Source organism: Hypanus sabinus, chromosome 6 (genome assembly GCF_030144855.1).
Source record: "Hypanus sabinus isolate sHypSab1 chromosome 6, sHypSab1.hap1, whole genome shotgun sequence".
NCBI lineage: Eukaryota > Metazoa > Chordata > Chondrichthyes > Myliobatiformes > Dasyatidae > Hypanus > Hypanus sabinus.
Window position 1 is genome coordinate 56,167,571 of NC_082711.1, and position 27,220 is coordinate 56,194,790.

General features: G+C 38.1%; 1 protein-coding gene across 4 annotated transcripts in view; it reads left to right on the forward strand.

Annotated features, from left to right (window-relative positions):
• Positions 1-27,220, forward strand: part of trdmt1 (tRNA aspartic acid methyltransferase 1) — a 111,033-nt gene that overhangs the window by 59,098 nt on the left and 24,715 nt on the right. For 3 of the 4 annotated variants that reach the window (XM_059972183.1, XM_059972181.1, XM_059972182.1), the window contains 3 exons: positions 1,322-1,398; positions 13,844-13,915; positions 18,900-18,965. In XM_059972183.1, the coding sequence (XP_059828166.1) occupies positions 1,322-1,398; positions 13,844-13,915; positions 18,900-18,965 (215 nt within the window). The remainder of the gene's footprint in view (positions 1-1,321; positions 1,399-13,843; positions 13,916-18,899; positions 18,966-27,220) is intronic. The other variant, XM_059972184.1, reaches the window with a different exon arrangement.

Here is a 27,220-nt window from a genome sequence, read left to right on the forward strand (position 1 = left end):
CAGTTCACTAATTCCTAACATTTATGCTGGAGAAGGATGCAAAGCACAGCAAACTCCGGCAAAGCAGGGTATCGGACAGTGACATCTGGATTTCTCTTTAACTGATTTGGGCAATTTCATAATCTGCTCAAAATGTTTCCATCATGACATGACAAACTATGAAACTCACAATCATTTCTCAATTAATTTTCTGAGCTAATTAATAGTTTGTTGTTTCTCATAAGTACCTTTTCAGCTTTTTCTTTTGATCTGTGTATTTAAAGTGTTGTCTGAATAAAAGCAGATTTAATATTTATACAACAATTAGCATTTATATTTAACTTGATTACCAAAAGTAGTTTTAATGTTAGCATATTTTTCCAATTAAGAAATCCCATTGACACTTTTAAGACTGAAAATTCTGAACTCTTTTTAGAAAGGAATCATGAACAATTACTGTATTTCAAGAAATTCTCATCTTATATAACTTGCCTTGTAGTATCATTTTTTTGGCATGTTATCAACTTGCATATTGTTGTGAGAATGTCTTCAAGTTGCATATTTCTATTGCTTCCTTTTAATTGATTTTTTAAAAATGAAATTGATCACTTAAATCTAATTTAGTACAAAAATTTTGTTCCAGTTGAGTTTTTGACAAATGCTCTAAAGAAAATTATAAAGGGGATCTAAATCTCTTCAATATACTTGTATTGAAATACATTGAAAGTTTGGACTATGGATTTGTGTTACTAAAATAGAAAATGAAAATGTAGTAAGCTTTGATTTATAGATTTCCATATTTTTCTAACAGCAGGCATTGAATCAATGTGGAAGTTTATTACTGGTGGTACTATATTAAAGAGAACAGGGGCCAATATTGAAAAGATGTGAGTGAACATAGATTAGGGAGTTGTAAATACATCATTTAGTTTTTAGATTTGAGTGAAACTGAAGTTTTGGATAGGTTGATATTACAGTTTTTTAAAGTCAGAGCTGGAAGTAATTTCTCAACGGTTCTATTGTAGTACTATATTTGCTGATTTAAACCGCTTAGACTGATTGTGTGGCCATTTTCTTACTGGTATGTGAATGATGTACTGATCCATACTTGCTTAATTTCACTTTGGTGAAAATACTCTAAGAATTATTTGTTGTTGAAAGATGATTCTCATAGTATTGCTGTGAAGAGGAGTACTGAGAAAGGTAGTTGTATCCAAGATGTTTATTTGCATACCCAGTTTTCCCCGTGAATCTTTATTCCTCCGCCCCTCCCCCCAGATTAAAATAAACCAAACCTACTCTGGTACTACAATACTTAATACAATTTTTTTTTACATATTAGGGTATAACATTAGCTGAGTTCAACAAATTCGACTTTGATATGATCTTGATGAGTCCTCCTTGTCAGCCATTCACAAGGTGAGCATTTGTATAATAGTGAATGAAAAGTTGCAGGAGAGTGTGATTGCTCTGATACTTGGATGGGTTACATCATTGTCTTGAATGTTATATGGAAATAAGAAATAAAAAAAGTTTTGTATTAAGCTCCTAAATGAAGTTTTGCAACACGAGTATTGACCTAAGTGAATACAGAAATATCCTGAATATTTTGCATATCAAGCTGCATGTGGAATGACGAAAATTAGTAAGGGATTTTGTGTTAAAAGGTTCCCTAGGCAATTGTGTACACACCATGGTAGAATTCTAGATACCATTTGAGGGTGAACATCCCAGGTCAAAAACTTAACTCAGATAAAGGCAACTTCAGTGCTAAGAATGCAGAGTTATCAAGTGGACTGAGTAAGTAAGCTGTGAGGTTAATAAATGAACACTGCTACATGTTTAAACAACTGGTTCATAAACTTATAAACTGGAAAGAGAGATTCCTTGAGAAAGTTGAACCATCTGTGGTTAATGAAAGTGGTCAAGGATAATGCTAAATCGAAAAGTAGAACATACAAAGTGGTAACACTAGTGGTATACTTGATGACTGAGATCTTTCACAAAAAAACCTGAAAAGTTCATACAAAAGGTAAAAATTTTATTTTGAAACATATCTTGTATATTGTATCAAAATAAGAAGTGTGTTTCTAAGAATATACAAGAAGGAAGAGGGTGGCTAAGGCAAGTGTGAACCCCCCCTCCCCCCATCAAAATGGAGGAATGAGGCTGATCATTTAGGAAAGCTTAGTATGATCAAAATATATATGCCTTAATGAAAAAAAAAATCATATTTAACAGATTTACTTGAGTTTCTGTTTGTTACAAGCAGAGTTAATGGCTGGGAACCTGAAAATATGGTTGATTTCCATTTCCCAAAGGGATTTGGTAAGGCACCACAAACAAGGCTCTTGCACAAGTTAACAGCTGGAAGTATGAAGAATTGGTGGAAATATGTTAGCTTGGATTTGTATGTTGAAAGCAGGGAACTGGTATGATCAAGTACCTTAAAGTTTGGAGGAGTGGCCCAGAAATTAACTTCTCAATAATGTACTATTTATATTAATGTCCCAGAGGATGGGACAGAATGTAAGGTGTGCAAGTTTAACAATGATAAAAAAATGGGAAGATGTTTAATGTGTAAAAGTGCGAAACCACACATATCGCGCCAAAAGGAAATTATCTTATTGAATACAGACTGCATGAGTTAGGTACAGATGGATGATGGCTTGGATCTGAGAATTCATCTTGTTCATGAATCACAAGAAGTTGCACCCATCTGCTAACAAATAATTAAGAAGGCAAATGACATATTGTCTTATATTGCTTAATAATTGGAATTTAAAGATGGGGAAATTTTGTTACAATTGAGCATGTTCTTAAGGAGACACACAAGGAATTTTATATGTTTTTGTCCCTTAGAAAGAATTTAGTAGCATTGGAGGCAGTCCCAAACAATAAGTAATATAAAGCAGGAAATGCAGGAAACACTCAGAATATCTGGCTACATTAATTTTTGGTTGAAGATCCGTCATCCTGGGATATTAACTGCGTTTCCCTTTCCAAGGATGCAGCCTGATACATTGAATATTTACAGTATTTCGGTTTTTATTTTAAATTTCCAGTATTTGCTTTCTTTTTGACTTGCAATCCAAGAAAGAATACTTGGATTTTTTCCTGGGATTTGGCGATTTTCTTCCATCCGGAGAGACTAAACAAATTGGGGCTATATTTTTCAAATTTTAGAAATATAATTTTTTTGAAAGATAGGAGAATTAAGGACTTTGGAAAATGGGGTCTGGGTGGATTAGCCAAAATCATATTGAATGGCAGGGTACTTTTGAGGACCCATTTGGCCTACTGCTGTTCCTATTTTCTTGATTTGTGAGGTCATCTGGGTAGAAATAAACAAGAAGATTTCAAGTGAAAGACATTTTTCCAGAGTGTGGAGCCAAGCTCTGGCTTACTATTCTGAATATTTCTTAGAATAGAATTTCCATACAGTTAACATTAAAGCAATAACACTGTCAGTCATTAAAAAAAAACTTAACTGAATGCAAACAGGAGAGGATCTGCAGATGCTAGAAATCCAGAAACACACAGAAAATGCTGGAGAAACTTAACAGGCCAGGCAGCATCAAAAGTATAGATGACATTTCAGGCTGAGACCCTGCCAAAGACCTAAAAATCCTGCCGAAGGGTCTTGACCTGAAACATCATCTGTACTTTTTTCCATAGATGCTGTCTGACCTGCTGAGTTCCTCCAACATTTTATGTGTGTTGCTTACTAACTGCAATGGGTTTGTAGGTCTGGTTATACACTGGCTCTGGTGCAGGGAATTTGTTCACTATGGCTGAACGTTCTTGGTCATTTTGTTGTTATAGCACTGCATTTAATTAATATTGTGCATTTATGGGTATATAAAATGTGCTGGCAAAATATAATCCTGCCAATTTTCTATAAAGTAATATGCAAGTACTGTAGCATCGTGGTTAACTCAATGCTATTACATCTCGGGACATTGGAGTTGGGAGTCATTTGTAAGAAGTCTGTGTCTTCCCTGCAAAATGCAGGGGCTTTCCCTTGGTGTTCTGGTTTCCTTCCACAGTACAAAGACATACCGGTTGGTAGATTAATTGTTCATTGTAAATTATCCCATGATTAGGCAAGGGTTAATTCGGGGAATGCTGGGCAGCATGGCTCGAATGGCCAGAAAGGCCTATTCTGCGCCAAATCTCAATGAATAAATAATCAGTACAGCAGTGCATTGAGGTAAAGCAATAACAGTGCATAATAGAGTTATAGTTACAGAGAAAGTGTTGTGGAAGTAGACAATAAGGTGCAAAGTCATAATAAAGCAGATTGTGAGGTCAAGAGTTCATTCCCTTCCATCCCTCACATGTACTACATTTGGTTGCAACTCCCTCTACAATTTCCCAAGCACTTCAGTGCTAGTATAGCATGGATTGGGTTAGAGAGACATTCCGTCCAACATATGTCCATGTTTATATCTATTTTCTAAGGCTTTTGAGCCTTCATGCACACTCTGCAACTGATAAGTGGAAAGGCTCAGGGGATCTGAGGAAAATAACTCTGGGCTCATTGTAGCCAAGCAATTTCCTCTGATTCTGACAAAATGTTTCCATTGTTTTCTTGATATTCCTTAATAAGCTAAATTGTGGATCTATTTGCTGTAGGATTTGAGACAATATGGGAGAAGTGCCCATTCTTCCCCATGATTAAACATGATTTGACCTCTCATACAGTGGTCTGCCTGTCTAGTGTCCTTTATTGCTTGCTATCAGGAGATACATATCCCCAAATAAAATTTATCAGCAGTGCAAGTCTTGGGTTCTGTCAAAATGTTACGAGTATTCCTTGCGAAAATGTTAACAGCTCTACTTTTGTTAGCTGATTTCTTTTGACCTCTCCTCCATGTTTTATAAGAATAATTTTAAAGTTTTCATTTCCATGTGTAATATGGAACATATAAGTCCATTCAGCCCATTGAGTCTGCTCCAACATTCCATTGTGGCTGATTTATTTATCCCTCTTAACCCCATTCTCATGCCTTCTCCCTGTAACCTTTGATGCCATGACCAGTCAAGAACCTACCAACCTCCACTTTAAATATACCCAATGACTTGGCCTTCACAGCCGTGTGTGACAGTGAGTTTCGCAGATTCATAACCTTTGGCTACAGAAGTTCCTCCTCATGTTTGTTCTAAGTGGACGACCCTCTACTCTGAGGCTGTGTCCTCTGCTGCTAGACTCCCCCACTATAGGAAGCACTCTTTCCGCATCCAGTCTATCTAGGCCATTTTTTAAATTAGTTTTTTTATACATTTTCTACATTGCTACAGATAAAAAAAACCCAGATCAAAATGAAGAACATTCATACAGTGCAAAAATAAACATACAATAATAATATGGTACAAGAAAAGATAATTGAGAAAGCACCCAAATTGAAGACATGTAAAATTAGTATCCTCTCCAAGCCCCGCAACAAAAAAAAGAACTCCAGACCAACCACAACACAATATAGAGAATATAAATCAAGACAATCAAACCCCCAAAACTGTAAATACACTTAGCAACAGAAGATATTAATGCCTACTACCAAAAAAAAAGGAGCTGAAAGCAAGGGACCGAGAAAAAAAACCTTAGTTAGAGGAAGGTTATGAAAGTACTCAATAAAAGGTCCCCAGACCTTATGGAACTTTATATCCGAATTAAGAACTGAGTAATGAATTTTTTCAAGGTCTAAGCAGGCCATAATATCGTTAAGCCATTGAGCATGCGTGGGCTGGGCAACATATCTCCATCTAAGGAGGATTAAATGTCTAGCCAGGAGAGAAGCAAAAGATAATATTCGACATTTAGTCAAACTTAGACGTAAATCTGTCTCACCCCAGAAACCGAACAAAGCGATTAAAGGGTTAGGTTCTAGGTGGTGATTCAGAATATACGATAATGTTATGAAGACATCTTTCCAAAATTTCTCCAAGCTAGGACAAAACCAGTACATATGGATGAGAGAGGCCTCGCCCCTTTTGCATTTATCACAAAGCGGACTAATGTTAAGGTAAAATCGAGGTAATTTAGATTTAGACATATGGGCTCTATGAACAATCTTAAACTGTAAAAGGCAATGGCGAGCACAAAGAGAGGTTGAATTAACCGATTTGAGAATGGAGTCCCAAGTCTCATCAGATAAGGAGGCATTTAAATCATGCTCCCATGCCATTTTAATTTTATCCACAGGGGCACGTCGTAAGGCTGCTAATTTATCATGAATAAATGATATTAAACCTTTACCTAGTGGATTAATAGAAAAAAATAAATCCATAACATTTTTCTCAGGCATTTCAGGGAAGTTAGGAATTAAAGGATTAATAAAGTGTCTAATTTGGAGATATCTAAAAAAATGAGCATTGGGCAGATTGAACTTAGCAGAGAGCTGTTGAAAAGAAGCAAAGCGATTATCAGTAAAAAGATCTTCAAAATGTCTAATGCCCTTCCTATACCAATCATGGAATGCTGAATCATACGTAGTAGGTAAAAAAAGGTGATTATGTAAGATAGGGTTAGAAAAGGAAAAAACCATGGAAACCATAACATTTCCTGAACTGAGCCCATATACGCAAAGTGTGTCTAACAAGAGGACTAACTATTAATCTGGACAAACTACTAGGGAGTACAGAGCCAAGAAGTGCAGAGATAGATAATTCTTTAGTGGAGCTCAACTCCATTGCCACCCAATTAGAGCACTCGGGTTGGCCATGGAAAAAAGACCAAAAGGTAGCACAACGTATATTGGCTGCCCAATAATATAAACAAAAGTTAGGTAAAGCCATGCCACCCTCTTTTTTAGATTTTTGGAGATAAACTTTATTAATTCTAGAGCGCTTATTCTTCCACAGATATGACAAAATAATAGAGTCTAAAGAATCAAAAAAAGATTTAGGAATAAAAATTAGGATTGATTGAAATAAATATAAAAGTTTAGGGAGAACAAGCATTTTAACAACATTAATACGACCTACCAAAGACATAGATAGAGGTGACCATTGTAACAGACTCTGTTTTATAGTATATGAAAGATTGGCAAAGTTTTTACGAAAAAGATCTTTAAACTTCCTTGTGACTGTAATCCCAAGATAAGTAAATTGATTATGAACTACTTTAAAAGGGAGATCACGGAATGTTAATTCTTGTGCTTCTTTATTAATTGGGAAAAGTTCACTGTTATGTAAATTAAGTTTATAGCCAGAGATCTGGCTAAACTGATCAAGAAGTGAAAACATTGGAGGTAAGGATGTAGACAGATTTGAAAGGAAAAGTAATAAGTCATCAGCATAAAGAGAAACTTTATACTCAACTCCCCCTCTCCAAATCCCGGTCAATTCAGGACAATTTCGAAATGCTATCGCCAAAAGTTCTATAGCCAAATCAAAGAGAAAGGGACTTAAAGGGCATCCCTGACGGGTGCCACCTTTGAGGTTAAATAACTGGGATTTCTGAAAATTAGTCAAAACAGAGGCAGTGGGACACAGATACAGCAATTTGATCCAAGAGATAAAACTTTGACCGAGGTCAAATTTTTCTAAAACTGCAAAAAGTTGGTTCCACTCTATACGATCGAATGCTTTCTCTGCATCGAGGGAAATAACACATTCAGGAATCCCAGTTGGAGGTGAATATAAAATGTTAAATAAACGCCGAATGTTAAAAAAAGTAAGACGGTTTTTAATAAAACCAGTTTGATCCTCAGAAATAATAGAGGGAATAACAGTTTCTAATCTGTAAGCCAAAACTTTGGCCAAGATTTTAACATCAACATTAAGCAAAGAAATCGGCCTATATGAGGAACACTCTGTTGGGTCTTTACCCTTTTTTAATAAAAGAATAATAGATGCCTCATTAAAAGAGGGTGGCAATTTACAGTAATTGAACGAATCAGATAGTACTGAGAATAACTGAGGAGAAAGAAGTGAAGAGAATGATTTATAGAATTCTACGGGGAACCCATCAGGTCCAGGAGATTTCCCTGAAGACAATGCAGAAATTGCAAAAGATATTTCTTCTGATGATATAGGCTTATTAAGTTTAGCTGTAAAATCAGATGAAAGCAAAGGAATATCTAGATTATTTAAAAAATGATCAACAGAGATATTCTCATTCAGAGGAATAAAGTCGAGAATAAAAACTTTTAAATGCATCATTGATTTCTAAGTGATCCGATGTAAAGTCTCCATTCTTCTTCCAGATCTTTGTAATATGTTGTTTGGCTTTGGAACGCCTCAGCTGATTGGCTAGAAATTTACCAGATTTGTCACCATGAATATAAAAGCGACTCTTACTTACAAGAAGTTGGCGTTCGACAGGTTGAGTAGACAGAAGGTTAAATTTAGTTTGCAGTTCTACACGCTTCTTGTATAATTCAGGATTCTTAGTTTGAGCATACAGTTGATCCAATTCTTTAATCTGATTAATGAGGTCTAATCGATCTGCACAGGACTTTCTATTAAGATTTGCTGTATAGGAGATTATTTGACCCCTCAAATATGCTTTCATGGCATCCCAGACAATCTGGGATGACACATCAGATGATGTATTGGTGTTAAAATAAAAGGTTATCTGATCTTTAATACATTTTAGAAAATCATCATCCGATAATAAAATCGAATCAAACCGCCAGTGTTTATTCCTCTGAGGGAGACCAGGAAAATTTAAAGACAGAGTAATTGGGGCATAGTCAGAAATCAGTATACTCTGATAATCACAAGAATAGACAAATGGAATAAGTTGATTATCGAGTAAGAAGTAGTCAATTCTAATAAAGGTATGGTGAACATGTGAAAAAAAAGAATAATCTCTCTCAGTAGGATGAAGGAAACGCCATATATCAGAGACACCATAGTTAGAGAGAAACGATTGAATAGCTAAGGCAGATTTAGTAGGTAGCCTAGTAACAGAGGACGATCGATCCAAATTAGGATCTAACCAACAATTGAAGTCACCACCCAGTATAAGAGAGTATGAGTTTAAGTCTGGTAGTGAGGAGAAAAAACGTTCAAAAAAATTAACATCATCAAAATTGGGGGCATACAGGTTTGCTGGTACAACTTTAGTATTATATAATTTACCAGAAACAATAATAAAATGGCCATTTGTATCAGATATCTTATTATGGAGTTCAAAAGGAATATTTGAGTTAATAAGGATGGAAACCCCCTCCCCTAGCTTTGGCGGCAAAGGATGAATGAAAATGCTGACCCGCCCACTTTGACAAAAGCCGAGAGTTATCAAAACTACGAATATGAGTTTCTTGAAGGAAAGCAATGTCAGCTTTGAGTTGTTTAATATGTGAGGAGGCTTTCCTTCTTTTAACAGGGTGATTCAATCCCTTTACATTCCAGCTCACAAGTTTAAGTGTATTAACCATTATCAATTGTTAGTGCATAGAAGGCAGCAGGCATATAAAAAATCAAGCAGGACAATAACAGTCTGGGAGCAAAAATGTAAACATAGATCCATAGAATCAAAACAGAGATATGTCCTGAATAACAAAGGAAAGCAAAAGAAACAGTGAGTGGTGTTGGAACTGGAGAACCCACCCCACCCTCGCAACCCAAAACTAGACAGCTACCTAAAAAAGCAGCTAGCTCTACCAAAAAAATTAACTCAAGTATGACTTCCAGTTCTGTGTCGTTAACAACAGTTCCGTATAAATACTATAGCAAATAGTAACTAGTTTATGCACTAGAAAACATAATTACAAATAGGAACAACTTCAACAGAAGTATAAAACTTAATACAAAGAAAATCAGAAGAAAACCAAAACTAACCTACCCGCGAAAAATTATAAAAGATTAAGAGAAAAAAAAGGGAGGGGGAAAAGGGGGAAATTATAGATTCGAAGAGAGTACTTATCAACCAAAAAGCAAAACTTAAACTATGAATCAACCAACAGGGAGGCCTTCAATAAAAACTCCAAACCTCCAAAACAAGTTAAAGTCAATTGTAGTCTCTATAGATAAAATTATACAAAAATAAAATAGATTACCCAAGTACATTCTAAACGTCTGCAGGGAAACATTAAACTCAGATTATCTATTTAGAAAAAACACACCAAGTCCAGGGAGAGATTGACTACAGCCCTTAGAGTTTCAATAGATAATGTCTGAATTATTCAAGTAAAGTCTGAGTCCGGAAAAAATAGTTTTACTTCGAGAGGTACTTATCAACCATTTTAGAAGGTCAGACCGGTTCCGAAGAAGACGGGGTGGCCGGAAGACTTCCAACAAATGCCTCAGCCTCCTTCACTGATTTAAACCATTTATAATCTCCAGTAGTAAGCGTAATTCGAAGATCGGCTGGATTTCGAAGGGAGGGTCTGAATCCGCGATCAAAAAGCACTTTCATTACACCTTTAAACTCAGTACGCATCTTCAGAACCTAGGGGGCAAAATCCTCCATAAAACGAATGACTGTACTTTGAAAAGCAAAAGTACCTCTGCGGCGTTCCTCCATAATCAAACGGTTTTTCATCTGGTATTGATGAAAGCACAAAATTACCGGCTGTGGACGGGAACCCAGAGTTGCACGGGGAACATACATCCTGTGAGCCCTTTCAAGCTCAGGTGGAGTCGGAAGAAATTCTTTCCCAAAAATCTCACAGAGAAAATCGGAAAAAAATTTCACGGGAGAGCCCTGTTCGGTGGCCCCTGGCAAACCAAGAATTCGTAGATTGCAACGTCTGCTCCGGTTTTCAAGATCCACCATTTTGGAAAAAAGTTTGCTATTCTTCTCCTCTAGGCTGGAGCAGAGAGTTTCAAGATATTGAACATGGCGTTTTAAATCTTCAGAAGTTGAGTCAATGCGAGATAAATGTTCAGCATGTTCATCCACTCTAGCGTTGATCCGATCCAATTTGACATCCAGCTGGTTGAAAGAAGTTCTAAATTCCTTTAAAATATCTTGTCAATGTTGTTCCAAAACAGCGAGAATGTCAGCCGGCAAAGCCGTAGAAGTTTCCTTTTTCCCTGTTTTAGTACTTTTGATAGCCATTATAAGATAGATGTGTTCGCAGGCAGGTAAAAGATAATACCTAACTAAGGTTTAAGAAGGGAGACATATAGTGCAAAGATAGGAAGAATGACGGAGCAAAAATTCGGAGCAGCTAAACAATCGCCATCTTACCGGAAGTGCCCTATCTAGGCCTTTTAATATTCAATATGTTTCAATGAGATCCCCATTCATTCTTCTAAACTGCAGTAAGTACAGGCCCAGAGCACCTCACATGTTAACCCTTTCATTCCCGGCATCATTCTCATGATCTTCACCTGAGCCCTCTCCAATGCCAGTACATCTTTTCTAGGATAAGGGCCCAAAACTGCTCATAAGGAGGCAATGTCAACCTACATCAGAATCAGGTTTATTATCACCTGCATGTGTTGCGAAATTTGTTAATTTAGCAGCAGCGGTTCAATGCAATGCATTAATATAGAAGAAAAAAAAAGTAAAAATAAATAATTAAGTAAATCAATTATGGTATATGTAAATTAAATAGATTAAAACTCATGCAAAATAGAAATAATATATATTTAAAAAGGGAGATAGTGGTCATGGGTTCAATGTCCATTTAGGAATCAGATGACAGAGGGGAAGAAGCTGTTCCTGAATCACTGAGTGTGTGCCTTCAGGCTTCTGTACCTCTTACCTGATGGTAACAATGAGAAAAGGTCATGCCTTGGGTGCTGGAGGTCCTTAATAATGGATGCTGCCTTTCTGAGTCACCACTCCTTGAAGATGTCCTAGGTACTTTAGGCTAGTACCCAAGATGAAGTTGACTAAATTTACGACCCTCTGCAGCTTCTTCTGGTCCTGTGCAGTAGCTCCCCCCCCAATATCAGACAGTGATGCAGCCTGTCAAAATGCTCTCCACTATACATCTATAGAAGTTTTTGAGTATTTTTGTTGACATGCCAAATCCGTTCAAACTCCTAATGAAGTATAATCGCTATCTTGCCCTCTTTATAGCTGCATCAATATGTTGGGAACAGATTAGGTCCTTAGAGATCTTGACACCCAGGAATTTGAAACTTCTCACTCTCTCCACTTCTGATCCCTTTATGAGGATTGGTATGTGTTCCTTCATCTTGCCCTTCCTGAAGTTCACTATCAGCTTTTTCGTCTTACAGACTGAATGCAAGGTTGTTGCTGTGACACCACTAGTGAGTTGGTGTATCTCGCTCCTATACACCCTCCCATCTCTGTCTGAGATCTACCAACAATGGTTGTATCATCAGCAAATTTATAGATGGTATTTGAGCTATGCCTAGCCACACAGTGGCAAATCATACCTGGTTTTCTGGTATAGGCCTGGGTCGCTGGACTTGAATGCCACAGATCTAGCCTTCAGCAGACAACATACCTCCTGGTTCATCCACAGCTTTTGGTTTGGGAATGTACAGTAAGTCTTTGTAAGCACACACTCATCCACAAAAGTTTTAATGAAGTCGATATCAACTGCAGCATACTCATCCAGATTCGAAGATGAATCCCTGAATATGGTTCAGACCACCAGTTCAAAGAATCCTGTAGGCGCTCCTGTGCTTCCCTTGTTTATACCTTCTTGGTCCTCACTACTGGTGCTGCTGTCTTCAGTCTCTGCCTATACTCAGGGAGTCGAAATACAGCCAGGTGATCAGACTTCCCAAACTGAGGGTGTGGAATAGCACGGTAGACATTCTTGATGGTGGTGTAAGAATGGTCCAGTGTGTTGCTTCCTCCAGTGTTGCAAGTGATCTGTTGATGGTAGTTTAGTGATTTTTTTGCAGACTGGCCTGTTTTAAATCCCCCAAAACGATGGTGAAGGTGTTAGGGTGCGCTGTTTCATGCATGTCGATCCCATTGCTCAGATCATCTAATGCCTGATTGACATTAGCCTGAGGTGGAATGTATACCACCACCAAAATGATCACAGAAATCTCCCGTGGTAGGTAAAATGGACAGCACTTAATTGCGAGATATTCCAGGTCTGGGGAGCAGAATTGGGACAGCACTGATATATTTGTGCACCAAGAAGAGTTGATCTTCCACTTCTGCTTTTGTGAGACTCTGTAGATCTATCCTGACGGTATATAGTAAACCTGTCGATATGAATCACTGCATCTGGTATGGAAGGAGTTAACCAGGATTCTGTGAAACAAATGACACACAGTCCTAATGTCCCTCTGATTCAGCACCTTAGCACTGAGTCAATGATTTTATTCACCAGAGACTACACGTTTGGCAGCAAGATAGTCAGTATTGGGAGTCTAAACTCAAGTTTCCTTAAACTCACTTTCATCCCTGATATTAGTGTAAGAATACTAAGAAAACACAGCCGAAAAGTGGCAGTAATATCTGCGATATTTAATAATAAATGATCCTCCATTCCATAAATTTCTGCAATGTTGTTTGCATTGAGGCAGGATGTGGGTGGATTCAGAATCAGGGTAGTTTTGCCATTGATCGGAAACTTGGAGAGTATTCACTGTAAATTAATCAAGCAGTGTTTATTGTTTGAAGAAAATATCATTCCCTGCACTTGGAGTAAGTCAAAATGCATTATTATTTGAATGGCTTCTTCTTCCAGGTGTTTCTGATGCTGTGAAATATGTGACATTGTTTGTACTTATTTTATATACTTAAAAGTACTATGATCTGTAGGGGAATTTGTTCTGGAAATTGCCTTCATATTAAGAAAAGAAGGTATCAGTTAACTCCTCACTGATTAAATGATTCAAATTTAAAAGCCAAATGATTCAAATGTAAAAGCAACTTTCATTTAATTTTCGCATTTTTAAATATAATTTTGAAAACAAGCAGTTCTTTGTTTCAAAAACTAATTGTCTATCTTTGTTTTTAAAACAGATTAGGTGCTCAGAAAGATATATTGGATTCCAGGATCAAGAGCTTTTTGTACATTCTTGATTTACTACCAAGGTTTGAATTTATTGCTCTTTAACCAATACTGTACTTAGAAAAATTGAACCACTGTCAGCTGATAGGCATGAAAGATTTTGAGACAATTAAATGTAAATCAAATCTATATATATTAGAAACTAGCGGGAGGATTAGTAACATATGAAAATCAAACCAAAAAGATTAACACTTGAAGATTTGTTGTGAAATGGTTTGATTCTCAGTTAAAGAATAATTAAAATCATTTAGCACATACAAGATTATAGGTCATTGAACTACACAACAGCAGGTTTTCTGGCCCATGTCTGTGCTGATCATGATGACAATCTTACTAATCACGTTTGTCTGTACATGGCCTGTATCCCTCTTTTGCCTGCCTGTTCATGTATCTGTCTAAATGGCTCTTAAGCATTACTGTATAATCTACCACCTCTCCTGGCAGTGCATTTCAGGCACCCAGTAAGTAACTAAAAGCTTCCCTCAGACATATCCTTAAACTACAACTATCTCACTTTAAAGCTATGCCCTCCAGTATGTGTCATTTCCACTCTGGGATGAAGATTCTAACTATCTACCTCTTCAAGATTCAACATTCAGAATTGTTTATCAGAACACAAGTGTAAAGGAGAATAAAATTATTGTTACTCTGGATCTGTATCACTAAAAAAACACATTAAGAAAAATAAGCCTATAAAAATGCAACAAACCCTCTAAATGCATAAGATAGCTATATACATAGATTGTATTAGCATAAAGTGACGTGAGGTACAGAAGTATCTGTACTTACGAGGCCTTTGGCAAGACATGATAAAGTAGTGGTGGGGGTGGGTGTAGGGGGATGGGTTAGCAGGCAGGGGTGTTGATCAGTCTTGCTGAAGTAACTATTTTTGAGTCTGGTGGTCATTGCCATGGATGTCACATTCAAAGTTCAAATAAATTTATCATCAAAGTACATGTATGTCACCATATACAACACTGAGGTTAATTTTCTTGCATACAATCACAGTAAGTAGAAGAAACTCAGAGGCTTTTTCCCAGGGCTGGAATGGCTAACACGAGAGGGCAGTTTTAAGGTGCTTGGGAGTAGGTAGAGAGGAGATGTCAGGGGTAAGTTTTTTTACGCAGAGAGTGGTGAGTGCATGGACTCAATGAAAGACTGCACCCAACAGGACGGACAACAGCCAATGTGCACAAAACGCAACAAACACTGCAAATACAAAAAGAAAGAGAACAGTAATAACACTAATAATAATGATAATAATAATTAAGTAATAAATATTGAGATGAGCACAAGACGAAAAGATCTTGAAGGTGTGCTCTTAGGTTGTGGGAACAGTTCAGTGATGAAGTGTGTACTCAGTTCAGAGAGTCATAGCCTCCCTGATGGGAGTGGGACAATTAGTCCATGAGCAGGATGGGTGGGATCCTTCATGATATTCCTCACCATTTTATGGCATTTTTCTGTAGGCTGATGCCAGTGATACATTGGACAGTTTTGACTGTCTGTAGTAATGCCTTCCCGTCCGCCACAGTGCAGTTCCTGTACCATGCAGTGATGCAGTATGTTAAGATGCTCTCTACTGTACGTATGTAGAAGGTTGTGAGTATTGGCATGTATAGACCAGGTCTCTTCAGCCTTTTAGAAAGTAGGGGCATTAATGAGCTTTGTGTAGGATGTGTTCTGGGACCATGCACTGCAGTTCTGTGGCATCGATGCAAAGAGGGGTGTAAGAGGTGTGAGTTTTCCTGAAGTCAATAACCATCTCATGTGACCATAAAATATAGGAGCAGAATTAGGCCATTTGGCCCATCGAGTCTCCTCCGCCATTTCATCATGGCTGATCCAATTTTCCTCTCAGCCCAAATCTCCTGCCTTCTCCTGTATCCCTTCATGCCCTGACCAATCAAGAATCTGTTAACCTTTGCCTTAAATATACATAAAAACAGCCGCCTGTGGCAAAGAATTCCACAGATTTGCCACTCTCTGGCTAAATAAATTCCTCCTTATCTCTGTTCTAAAAGGACGCTTTCTATTCTGAAGCTATGTCCTCTGGTCTTGGTCTTAGCCTCACCCACCACAGGAAACATCCTCTCCCCATCCACTCTATAAAGGCCTTTCACCAATTGATAGGTTTCAATGAGGTCACCCTTCATTTTTCTGAATTCGAGTGAATACAGGCCTAGAGCCATCAAATGCTCTTCATGTGACAAGCCATTCAAACCTGGAATCATGTTGGTGAACCTGCTTTGAACCCTCTCCAGTTTCAACACATCCTTTCTAAGATAATGGACCAAAATCTGCTCACCATACACTACGTGAGGCTTCACCAGTGTTTTATAATGTTTCAGCATTACATCCTTGCTTTAGTATTCTAGTTCTCTTAAAAATGAGTGCAGGATAGACAAAGGAGAATCAGATGATGTTGTGTACTTGGATTTCCAAAAGGCCTTTGATAAAGGTGCCACTCTTGAGGCTGCTTAACAAGCTAACGAGCCCATAGTATTACAGAAATGGTTCTAGCATGGACTGATTGGCAGGAAGCAAACAGTGGGAATAAAGGGGGCCTTTGCTGGTTGGCTGCCGGTGACAAGTGGTGTTCCACAGGGGTCTGTGTTGGGACCGATTCATTTTACGTTATATGTCAATGATTTGGAGTGATGGAATTGATGACTTTGTTGCAAAGTTTGCAGACAATATCAAGGTAGGCGGTGGGGCAGGTAGTTTTGAGGAAGAAGAAGGACTTCAACAGATTAGGAAAATGGGAAAAGAAATGGCAGATTAAATACAGTGTAGGGAAGTGGTACATACTTTGGTAGAAGAAATGAAAAGGCTAACTACCGTAAATTCCGGACTATAAGCCGCTACTTTTTTCCCACGCTTTGAACACTGCGGCAACACTGCGGCCTATACTACGGTGCAGCTAATGCATGTTTTTTTTTCATGCCGCCAAAAACATTTTGCCTCGTAACAGTAGACCAATAAAATTGATGAGTAGTTCACAGAGGTCCAATGAAATTGTACGATAAATCAAGCGCACTTTCACAATTAAACTATTGTAAATCAGTCATTTGTACTCACCCTCATCAACATGGAAAACACTCGAAGAAAAGCATATGATGCAGCTTTTAAGGCGATCAATCTGGCGGTTGAAGAAGGAAATCGAGCTGCTGCACATAATCTTGGCATAAATGAATCGATGTTGAGACGGTGGAGACGCCAGCGTGAAGAACTGAGTCAATGCAAAAAGACGACAAAAGCTTTCAGAGGTAATCATAGCAGATGGCCCGAACTTGAAAACTTTCTTGAAGACTGGGTTAACACACAGAGAGCAGGTGGCCGTGGTGTTTCCACCGTGCAGATCAGACTGAAGGCTAAAGCAATCGCCACCAAAATGAAAATCGAAGATTTTAGAGGTGGGCCATCGTGGTGTTTTAGATTTATGAGACGAAAAGGCCTGTCCGTCAGGGTACGCACGACTCTGTCAGCAGCTCCCTCCCGACCATGAGGAAAAGCTTGCTAACTTCCGCACATTCACTCAAACAAAGATAGCGGAGAATTCCATCGGGCCAGATAATATCATAAATATGGATGAAGTACCTTTGACGTTTGACCTGCCTCTCCTCACTCAGAGAGTAATAAAAAAGGTGACTCGTCCATCACACTGAAAACAAGTGGCCATGAGAGAACGCATTTTACTTGTGTTCTGAGCTGCACAGCATCCGGACTAAAGCTTCCACCGATGGTGATTTTTAAGCGGCTGACAATGAAAGTTCAGTGAAAGCTGCTATCAAGAGTACAAACTCAATTCCAGCTGTGATTCCTGGGAGCACCACGAAGTATTTGCAGCCACTGGACATCAGCGTGAACCGGGCATTTAAAGTGGCGCTGCGCGTTGAGTGGGAGGCTTGGATGACGAGCGGCGAGAAATCCTTTACCAAAACAGGACGCATGCGAAGAGCATCTTTAACTCAAGTCTGCCAGTGGATCCTAAATGCGTGGAGCGGTGTCACAACTTCCACCATCACCAGCAGGTTTCGAAAGGCTGGACTGCTGCGTGATGAAGAGGACCGTGTGCGCTCAATTGAGAGCGATAACAAAGAGACTGAAGTGAGTGACGAGATCCTGAGGTTATTCAATTCGGACACTGAAGAAGAGGACTTTGATGGTTTTAGTGTGCAGGAGGAAGATGAAGAAGGCGATCAATAACTTTTCCTGGTAGGCTGCAGTATATATATTTTTTTTAACCAGTCGTTAGGAGATATTGGAATGTTGTTCGTGCACTGTTCAGTAAAAAAATATGCGCAACGTAATTTGTGTGTTACCGATACGTATGTATATTTAAAAGTAGCTATGTTACAGGCACTGTTCGAAAAAAAAGCATTAGCAATATATATTTGTTTATGTTACCATACGGATTTAATTAAAAGTTAAAAAATCCTCACGTGTAATATCTTTCTGTGTAAATATCTCATATTACAACGTGGGACACCTGCGGCTTAAAATCCGGTGCGGCCTGTACAAGTACAAAATTGATTTTCTTTCTAAAATTAGAGCGTGCGGCTTTTAATCAGGTGCGCTCTGTAGTCCGGAATCTACGGTATTTTCTAAATGGAGAGAAAATAGAAAAAACTGAGGTGCAAGGGAACTCGGGAGTCCTTGTGCAGGAATCGCTAAAGGTTAATTTGCAGGTTGAGTCTGGTGAGGAAGGTAAATGCAATGTTAGCATTCACTGAAGCTGGCTGGCTGGCGGCTGCCATCTCTCCTGCCACAGTTGTTTCAGTGGTCCTCTATTTTTGTTCATTTTTAATGTGCATGGTTCTCAGGAACATAACTCAATTTAAGCTGGAGCCTGCCTGCACTCCAGTCAATTCTCCCTTATTTATTGTTGGGGTAATGATAAATTAATGAATTTTTTTGTCACAGTTATATAAAATATAGCACAATTGGATATTATGAAGTAAAGCTGTAAAATTGTAAAATATTGTATCATTTTGTTCTTCCAAGCCTTATAAAGCCTCCAAAATATTTTCTTCTTGAAAATGTCAAAGGATTTGATACATCTGTTGCAAGGTATGCATTTATCTTTTTTAATAAAAAAATGTGTTGTCAAACTTTGATGTTTTAATATTTTCCCCACAAAAGCAAGAAAGCAGCAAACAATGTTAGTGGTAATGCAATTAAGAAACTTTTGGCTATGAACGTTGAAATTCTCAACTCAAAAGTATGGTCTGTATTCTCGATCCTGTTAGTGTTTCTTCCGAGTGTTGTTCTGTATGGAGAAAGACTGATTCAACTGGTGAAGGAGGTTGGTCGGTGGTAATTAAAAGAATTGCTTGTCCTTGTTGACGATGCGTGAGACATCATAGAACTGTTTTATCACCTCTGCTGAGTCTGTTCTGCTAGTGGGACATGGTGTCATGTTAAATCCATTTTTCTCCTACAATTTTGCTTTCTGTGTATAATGTGGCACCGAATTTCTTCAATTGTACTTTCCATTCTTCTGACAAGCCAATGACAATTTGCTCTACCTATATCTGTCCTATGATCATGTAAAGGTTTCAGATTTTTAATAAGCACAATTTTCAGTCATTCTGAAATACAAAATCTGTATATAAGATGATGAGAGGCATTGATCGTGTGGATAGTCTAGAGGCTTTTTCCCAGGGCTGAAAAGGCTAGCACGAGAGGGCACAGTTTTAAGTGCTTGTAGGTAGGTACTGAGGAGATGTCGGGGCAAGTATTTTATGCCGAGAGCGGTGAGTGTGTGGAATGGCTGGCGATTGTGGTGGAATTGGATACAGTAGGGTCTTTTAAGAGACTCTTGGATAAGTACATGGAGCTTAGAAAGATAGAGGGCTATTGTGATCCCTAGGTAATTTCTAAAGTAAGTACATGTTTGGCACAGCATTGTGGGCCAAAGGGCCTTTATTGTGCTGTAGGTTTTCTGTTTTTCTACCTTATTTTTTAATTTCTAAGTTATCAAAAATAACATGAATTAATACTTCACTTTCTAAGCAATCAAAACAAAACTCATCGGCTGTATTTTCAATTATATACTTGGTCTCACGGCATTATTGTACGTTATTTTCAAGTATTCTTTTAACTTGTGTCTGTAAGTGGGACTCAAGTGTGCAAAGAATAGAAATAAGTGTTAGTTGTCCCTTGTAAGAATACAATGGAAATGAAGATCAATATTATTCTGGTTGAAGTTTTCCACAGTGATTGGATGCACTGTCTCACGACTGCTGATCATGGTGTGCGGCTCCTCCAGTGCCAGCCTGACTTTGGTTACTGCTGTAGCACAGGCTTTCAGTACTACAGCTGGGATGTTGTCTGGTCCCATAGACTCTGGTGTAAGCAATGCTTCTATGTCCTTGATACCTTAAAGAACTAATCAAATTGGCTAAGAGCAGCTTCTATGTTGGTAGAAATCACAGGTGGAATAATGATGGATCATCTATTTCACCCAGCTGGTTGAACATTGTTGCAAAAACTTCCGCATTTTCTTTAATATTCACATGCTAAGTCTTGCTATCATTCAGGATGAGTTAGGTTTTGGGGTCTTCTGTTCTATTTAACTGTATAATTGGTCTTCACCAGTTACAATAAAATGTGGTAAGGCTACACAGCTTCAACTAGTTCCATTGATTGTATAATTACTCAACTCTACCTAATGTTTAACATACTTGTGCTCCTGTACAATATTTGAGCTTCACTAGGCTGGTATTTCATCATTTTAAGGTAACTTTGGTGCTGCTCTCTGAATGTCTGGCTTGATAATATTGACAACACTGAAGGTTACGTTAGGCAATGAGGTTACAGTTTGCTGTGGTGTATGTTACTGCTGCTGATGTTTTATAATAATTCTTAGACACCCAGTTTTAAGCTGCTCGATCTGTTCTGGGTCTTATAGTGTCATAAAACACCACAGTGGTTATAAGGACAGTGTAATGACAGGACTTCGTCTTATTTTATCTGTGCTATCGTGGACAGATTCATCTGCCACCGGTGAGGACAAGATGAAGCTGGTTCTTCCCTTATGTGTTTTAATTAATTACCCACTGCATCTATGCCTTCAGAAATCAACCTGCCGTTAAAGTGGGCAGAAAATGGCAGATAGAATTAAATTCTGATAAAATACTTATCTGGGAGGAGCATTGAGAATAAGATATGCATAATAAATGGTAGGGCCTTAGGTAGATTTGAGGAATAGAGGGACCTTGTGTATAAATCCAAGGATTCCCGAGAGTGTAAATAAAGTGGTGAAGAAGGCACAAAGGATATTTGTATTCATTAGCCAGAAAAAAGTAGAGAGGTTCTGGTGCAATTTTATAAATCATTTGGTTAGTCACAGTATTACTGGTCACCACATTACTACAAAGGATGTGACTGCATGGCTGGGGGTGCAGAGAAAATTCACCAGAAAATTACCTGGGATAGACCATTTCAGTTATGAGGAGAGCCTGCATTTGTTGTTGTGGAGTGAAAAAAGCTGAGTGGGGATCCAATGGAGATACAAAAACATGTGAGAAATGGATAGGAAGAAACTTTTCCTCAGAATAGCGGTGTCTCAAATTAGAGAAAAGAGCAGAAAGAGCAGAAAGGTTAGGAAGAAATTTTCATCCAGAGGGAATGGTATGGATAAGTGCCACATGGTTGGGATTGATGTGGTTGGCTTTTGGGTTGTTTCTGTGCAGTGTAGCTCTATGAGAACTTTGAAGATAGCAACCAATTCAAAAGACATCATGGATGTTTTCATTTATGGCAAAAATTCAGAGTAGCAAAGCAAGATGATTAAGCTTAAAATGCTAATTAGACTGCAACTTTAGAATTTTGTTCATTGCAGATCATTGTAGGAGATATAAGCGAGATGTATGGAGATATCGTTCATGCAATAATATATTGTTGTAATGAGGAACTTGCCAATATCCCCCTCTAAACCACCTTTATACTTGCCAATGCCCCTCTTAGGCACAGTATACTTTCCGGTGCCCCCAGTCTGTAAAAAACATGTCTACCATATGCTAACATGAAAAAAATGATTCTGCTTTAAATTTTTATTTGTCTTTAAACCTACCTTACTCACAGTACTGGTGCACTATAGTACAAGTTTGATATCAGTGTGATCCTTGAGCTTGATGTCTTTTAGCGAGAGTTGAAATATCTGGTTCAAGTTGTGACAGCAAAAGCCTTAATGGTTTCTGTTTTTTTCTGAGTATGTGGTTCATTGCACTGAAGCCTTTTTCAACAAGGTAGGGGGATAGAAATGCAACAAAGAGCAGTTCAGCACCTTTTCAAAGACCAGGAAACTTTGTTTGACATTGTAGTCACATACCACAAAAACTGACAGTTTTGAAAAGTTATTTTGCTTCATCATTCTGAATTTTGATAATTTCTTCTTGCAAGCTCTCTTCATCTTGTTTCACCTTGCAAAGAAGTTGGTTAATTACCAAGTTCAGAATTTTTAGATTGTTCAAATCCTTGAATTGATTCTGAAAACCCTTCCTCAGTGACTTCGTGTAAGCAGTACTCTTGCAAATCACTGTCTGTGAAAGAGTGCCATACTTTTTATGCAGGGAAACTGTAAGAACGTTTTTCTCCCACTGTTTTGCTTATGTACAGTCGGTCCTCCTTATCTGCGGATTCCGCATGCACGGATTCGACTAACTGCGGGACGGGAAAACCCGGAAGTTCTCTCTCCAGCACTCGTTGTTTGAGCATGTATAGACTATTTTTTCTTGTCATTATTCCCTAAACAATACAGTATAACAACTATTTACATAGAATTTACATTGTATTAGGTACTATAAGTAATCTAGAGATGATTTAAAAGTACAGGCAGTCCCCAGGTTGTGAAGGAGTTCAGTTCCTGAGTCTGTCTTTAAGTCGGATTTGAAGTCGGAACAGGTTCATCCGGTATTATTTAGCGTCAGTTAGTCAAACGTTTTTCTTAATATATAGTATATATTTTACCTTTCTCTGCATATAAAACTTAAGAACCATACGTATTTCAATAAATAAACCACTGCATTGCTTAGTAATACTTGTAGCTTTCATTGGGGCAGAGCCTTTCACATGCTCCATTAAAATTGTTCTGATCGTTGACTGACTGCAGTCTAACGCTTTTCCAATGACCAATGGCGTTTCACCTCTTTCGGATCGCTTTATTACTTCCACCTTATTTTCAATCGTGATCGTGATTATTTTTGTAAACAGAAACATTGCCGATTCAGAACTCCACTGCCAGGTCCTAATGTCCACCGCATTGAGACAGGTTAAATAAAGTTTGGGGTTCCGCTGGGTCTTAAAGACCACCACAGTGAGACCGGTTAAATAAGGAACTTGAGCATCCATGATTTTTGGTATCCGCGGGGGGTCCTGGAACCAATCCCCCGCGGATAAGGAGGGCAGACTGTATTTCCAATTTTCTGATAAAAGTGGACACGTTTTTTGCCTAGATTAAATTGAAATTCTCACCCTGCAGTTTCATTTTAATGCTGGTGGAATGCAGCAGGCCAGGCTGAGACGCTTCGTCATGACCGAAACGTCAACAGTGTTTCTTCCTATAGATGCTGCCTGGCCTGCTGCATTCCACCAACATTTTGTGTGTGTTGCTTGAATTTCCAGCATCTGCAGATTTCCTCGTGTTTGAGTTTCGTTTTAATGCTCATTTTGTCATACAGATTGGCTAGTTATGCCATGTCTCTGTGTAGAAGTTCAGTCTTGTTTCAAAATCTTGTCGATTTTGAGCAAAAATTCAACATAGTGTCAAAAAGATTAAAGAAATATTTTAAGCAGCCAACACACTTCAGCGTGAAGAAGTAAGGATTCAATATCTTCATCGTTATCTTGGCATAACTGGTAAAATATTCTGCTACTTAATGGATGAGCTTTAATTTTGTTGATAGCAGATATTACAGGTCATGCTAGAAAAGAGTGTCTGGCTGAGGCTTTTTGCTGCAAGATGTTGACAATGAATTATACAATAGATTGCAAACAGACTTGGAATTTCTATTTTCATAAATGTCACTAAACCAGCATGGTGACCTGACATATGGTGCTCCATCTGTTGCAGGAAAAAGAACACGTGCCTAATCCAGTATACTTTTATCCTCAATATACATTTTGAGCTCATTGTAGTTTGGTTCTCTGGTAATATTTGTTTTTATCTTTTTACAAAAGAGAACCTCTTCATAAACGTTTCCTTTTTTGATGAAGCTGTACATATGCCGTTAGTAATACCTGATTGTCTCACACAGATGACTCATCCAGCTGTATCCCAAATTCTGGTTTTTGCAGCTCTGTGCGTAGTTGATACTCAATGTCTTTACTCATTTCATCAATACAATGCGCTACACAGTTATTATTCAGAGGAATTGATTTTTAAAATACCATTATCCATTTTGAGATCAGTGGTGAACACTTTTGATACAGTGGGCATTATTAATCTTGCACCGATTTTATGAGATTTTCCACCCTTTGCTATCAGTTTGGAGATGTTATAAGAAACAATTACACCACTATCAAAGTCATTTTTAGCTTTCTTGGCAAATGACTCGAGTATGCCACACTTTTCAAATGCTTCTTTCATCTTCTAGAAGTGAGTAATACCATAATAAGTAGCCTTCTCAGGGTGTCTTTTATGGAAGTGTTCCTGCAATCTTGATGGTCTCATGGCTTCATTCAACAGTACAGTATTATAAATAAGACACATGGCTTTGCTGATCTGACAGGAATGGAATAAAACTATATTCCAGGTGTGTAACATTGTATTGACACACTTCCTATCGATTTTGTTTCTTAGCAAGATTAGAATTCATGGCTGCACCACCTTAAGACTCCGAGATCACGCATACATACTTAACCATCATTAATGGGCCAAATTAAAATAAACAATTAACATAAACTAGGAATGCCTGTCAGATATTGACGATAGCAGTGAGTTGACACGGATGGAACGATCATAGCGGCACACAAAGGAATGGCAAGGCAAAGATGAAGACAATCACAACAGTGAAAATTACATTGACGAGGATTCAGATTGGAATCTGAATGTTAGTCGGGATAGAGCTGGTGTTCGACAAGCTGCTTTTATACGATCCCAGTTAATGCGATTGACCAATCACGTAAGATCTTATAATCCCCTAAAATGGTTCTTGACTATATATCTGAAGCTGAGGTTGCTTTGAACACCTCAAGGAATCCTCTGGGTTGGCAGTTTCACTAATTGGCTCTATTTCACCGTTTGGTTCCGGCCAGAACAGTATTGTTGTGCAACCAGTTTTCTGTTGATCTGTAGAGAAAGTTGAATGCATGTACTTGACTTAACAACTGTTAAAGTGCATGAATTGCAAGTCAAGGTGAACTGTTGGACACCCTGATTGCTAATCTATGCATCTTCAATAATGTCTTTTTGGTCAGTAAGGTCAGATGAGATTGCTAAGTTTCAGAGCTGTGGTTCTTCCTGTGTTCCAGTGCCTCATCCTTTTGTTTTGGAAGTGCCTGCTCAACTAATGGTCAGTCGGGTCTCATGCCTAAAGTTAAGGTGTCATTTAGCAGCCCCCTTCCCCCACCCTAAGAATCTTGAATGCCCCCTCCCCCCGGCCAATTTCTAATTCCCCTAGCGCCCCATCAGGACACATAACCATCTCCATTGGGAATTACTGATTTAGATAAATTGGTAACAGAATTAAAGAAAATATCTGAAAAATTGTTTAGACTTAATTGGTAATATTGTTCTGAAATTTACTGTCTGAAGGGGTAATAGAAGTAGAGATCTTCATCACGTTTATAGGGTGCTTGGACTTGTATGAAGCTATTTTTCGCCACAAGAAGGGCCGAGATGGCCTGTTTCCGTGCTGTAATTGTTATATGGAGAATGATACCAGGCTGGAGAGCTCTTTCTCTGCTGATGGTCTTATTAAATATTGCCAATTTTCTACTATTCAAGAAAATTCAGATCAAAAGCATAAATAAATTTGCAACTTTTTTCTATTACTAGAATTCTTGCTGTAGCATTCTGTTTTCTTACATCAGTCTGCTGCTGTCGAGTAAAGCCCAGAAATGAATAGAGGGAACTGGATTGAATGTTGGAGTTCCACTCTGAAAACTAAGTTTAAATTTAATCCAAATAATTGGATCTCTTATTGCTCTTGGAAATGGCATGACATGAAATAAACCTGGCATAAAGATTGCAAAATACAAGACACAGGCAGCAGATTAAAGTGAAAGTCTTGGTGGAAATATCAAAGTTCGAAGAAAATTTATTATCAAAGTACATACATTCACTTTCTTCTGAGCATACGCAGTAAATCCAAGAAACATAACAGAATCACTGAAAGATCACACCTAATAAGATGGACAAAGAACCGGTGTGCAAAAGACACTGGACTGTGTAAATGCAAAAGAAAAAAGAGAAATGAGAATAAATAAACAAACAAACAGGTAATTAGTATAGAGAACAGAAGATGAATATATTGACACGAGGAAATCTGCAGGAAATTCAAGCAATACACACAAAATGCTGGCGAAGGGTCCAGCTGGAAACATCGACAGTGCTTCTCCCTATAGATGCTGCCTGGCCTGCTGTGTTCCACCAGCATTTTGTGTGTAAATTGTGAACTAATTGCTGGAAATAATTGATGTGCTTGTTGGGAACGTAAAAAAAGTTAAAATTACTTAGTGGGTCAGGCCTCATCTGCGAGAAGAGAAACAGCATTAAATTTTTCTGCCAAGAAGTTCAAAAGAAGCTTGCTAAACCATGGTGGTGTTGTGGGGGAGGGGATGTGAGATAGGGCGAAGGTGAGAAAGTGACAGAAGAAGAGGGAAGACATCTATGGTAGGTAAAACTAAGCTGACCATAGGGATAAGGTTATCTGATGAAAAATTTCTCTTGGATGTGCAGAGCATTTTGTTTCAAATGTACTTTTGTTCATATATTCTGTCTAGTTCATGGTTTCTGTTTGCTGGTTAATACTGTCATCTGTTTTTCATCATCTGATCTGAATGCTGCAGACCAGATGCAACAATGATCCTTTTAGATGATGTTCTTAACCCTAGTGTGTTATTATGGGCAAATATTTGCTCGTTCAACATAGTCATTCTGTCTTGAAAGAAATTGTGAGTTCATCATTCTTATACAAGCTAAAATGATCTCTGGTTGCAGAGAGTTTACTTTCATTCAACATTAATCTTACAAAGCTTGAAAGTAAGGAATAATCAAAGTGTTTCTCTTCTTTGATCTGATCATATTAATGGTCTTTCAAGTTCAAGTTCTTCCCTTCTCCCTTTATTAAACTTTCGATAAAAAAAATACAGTGGATCCA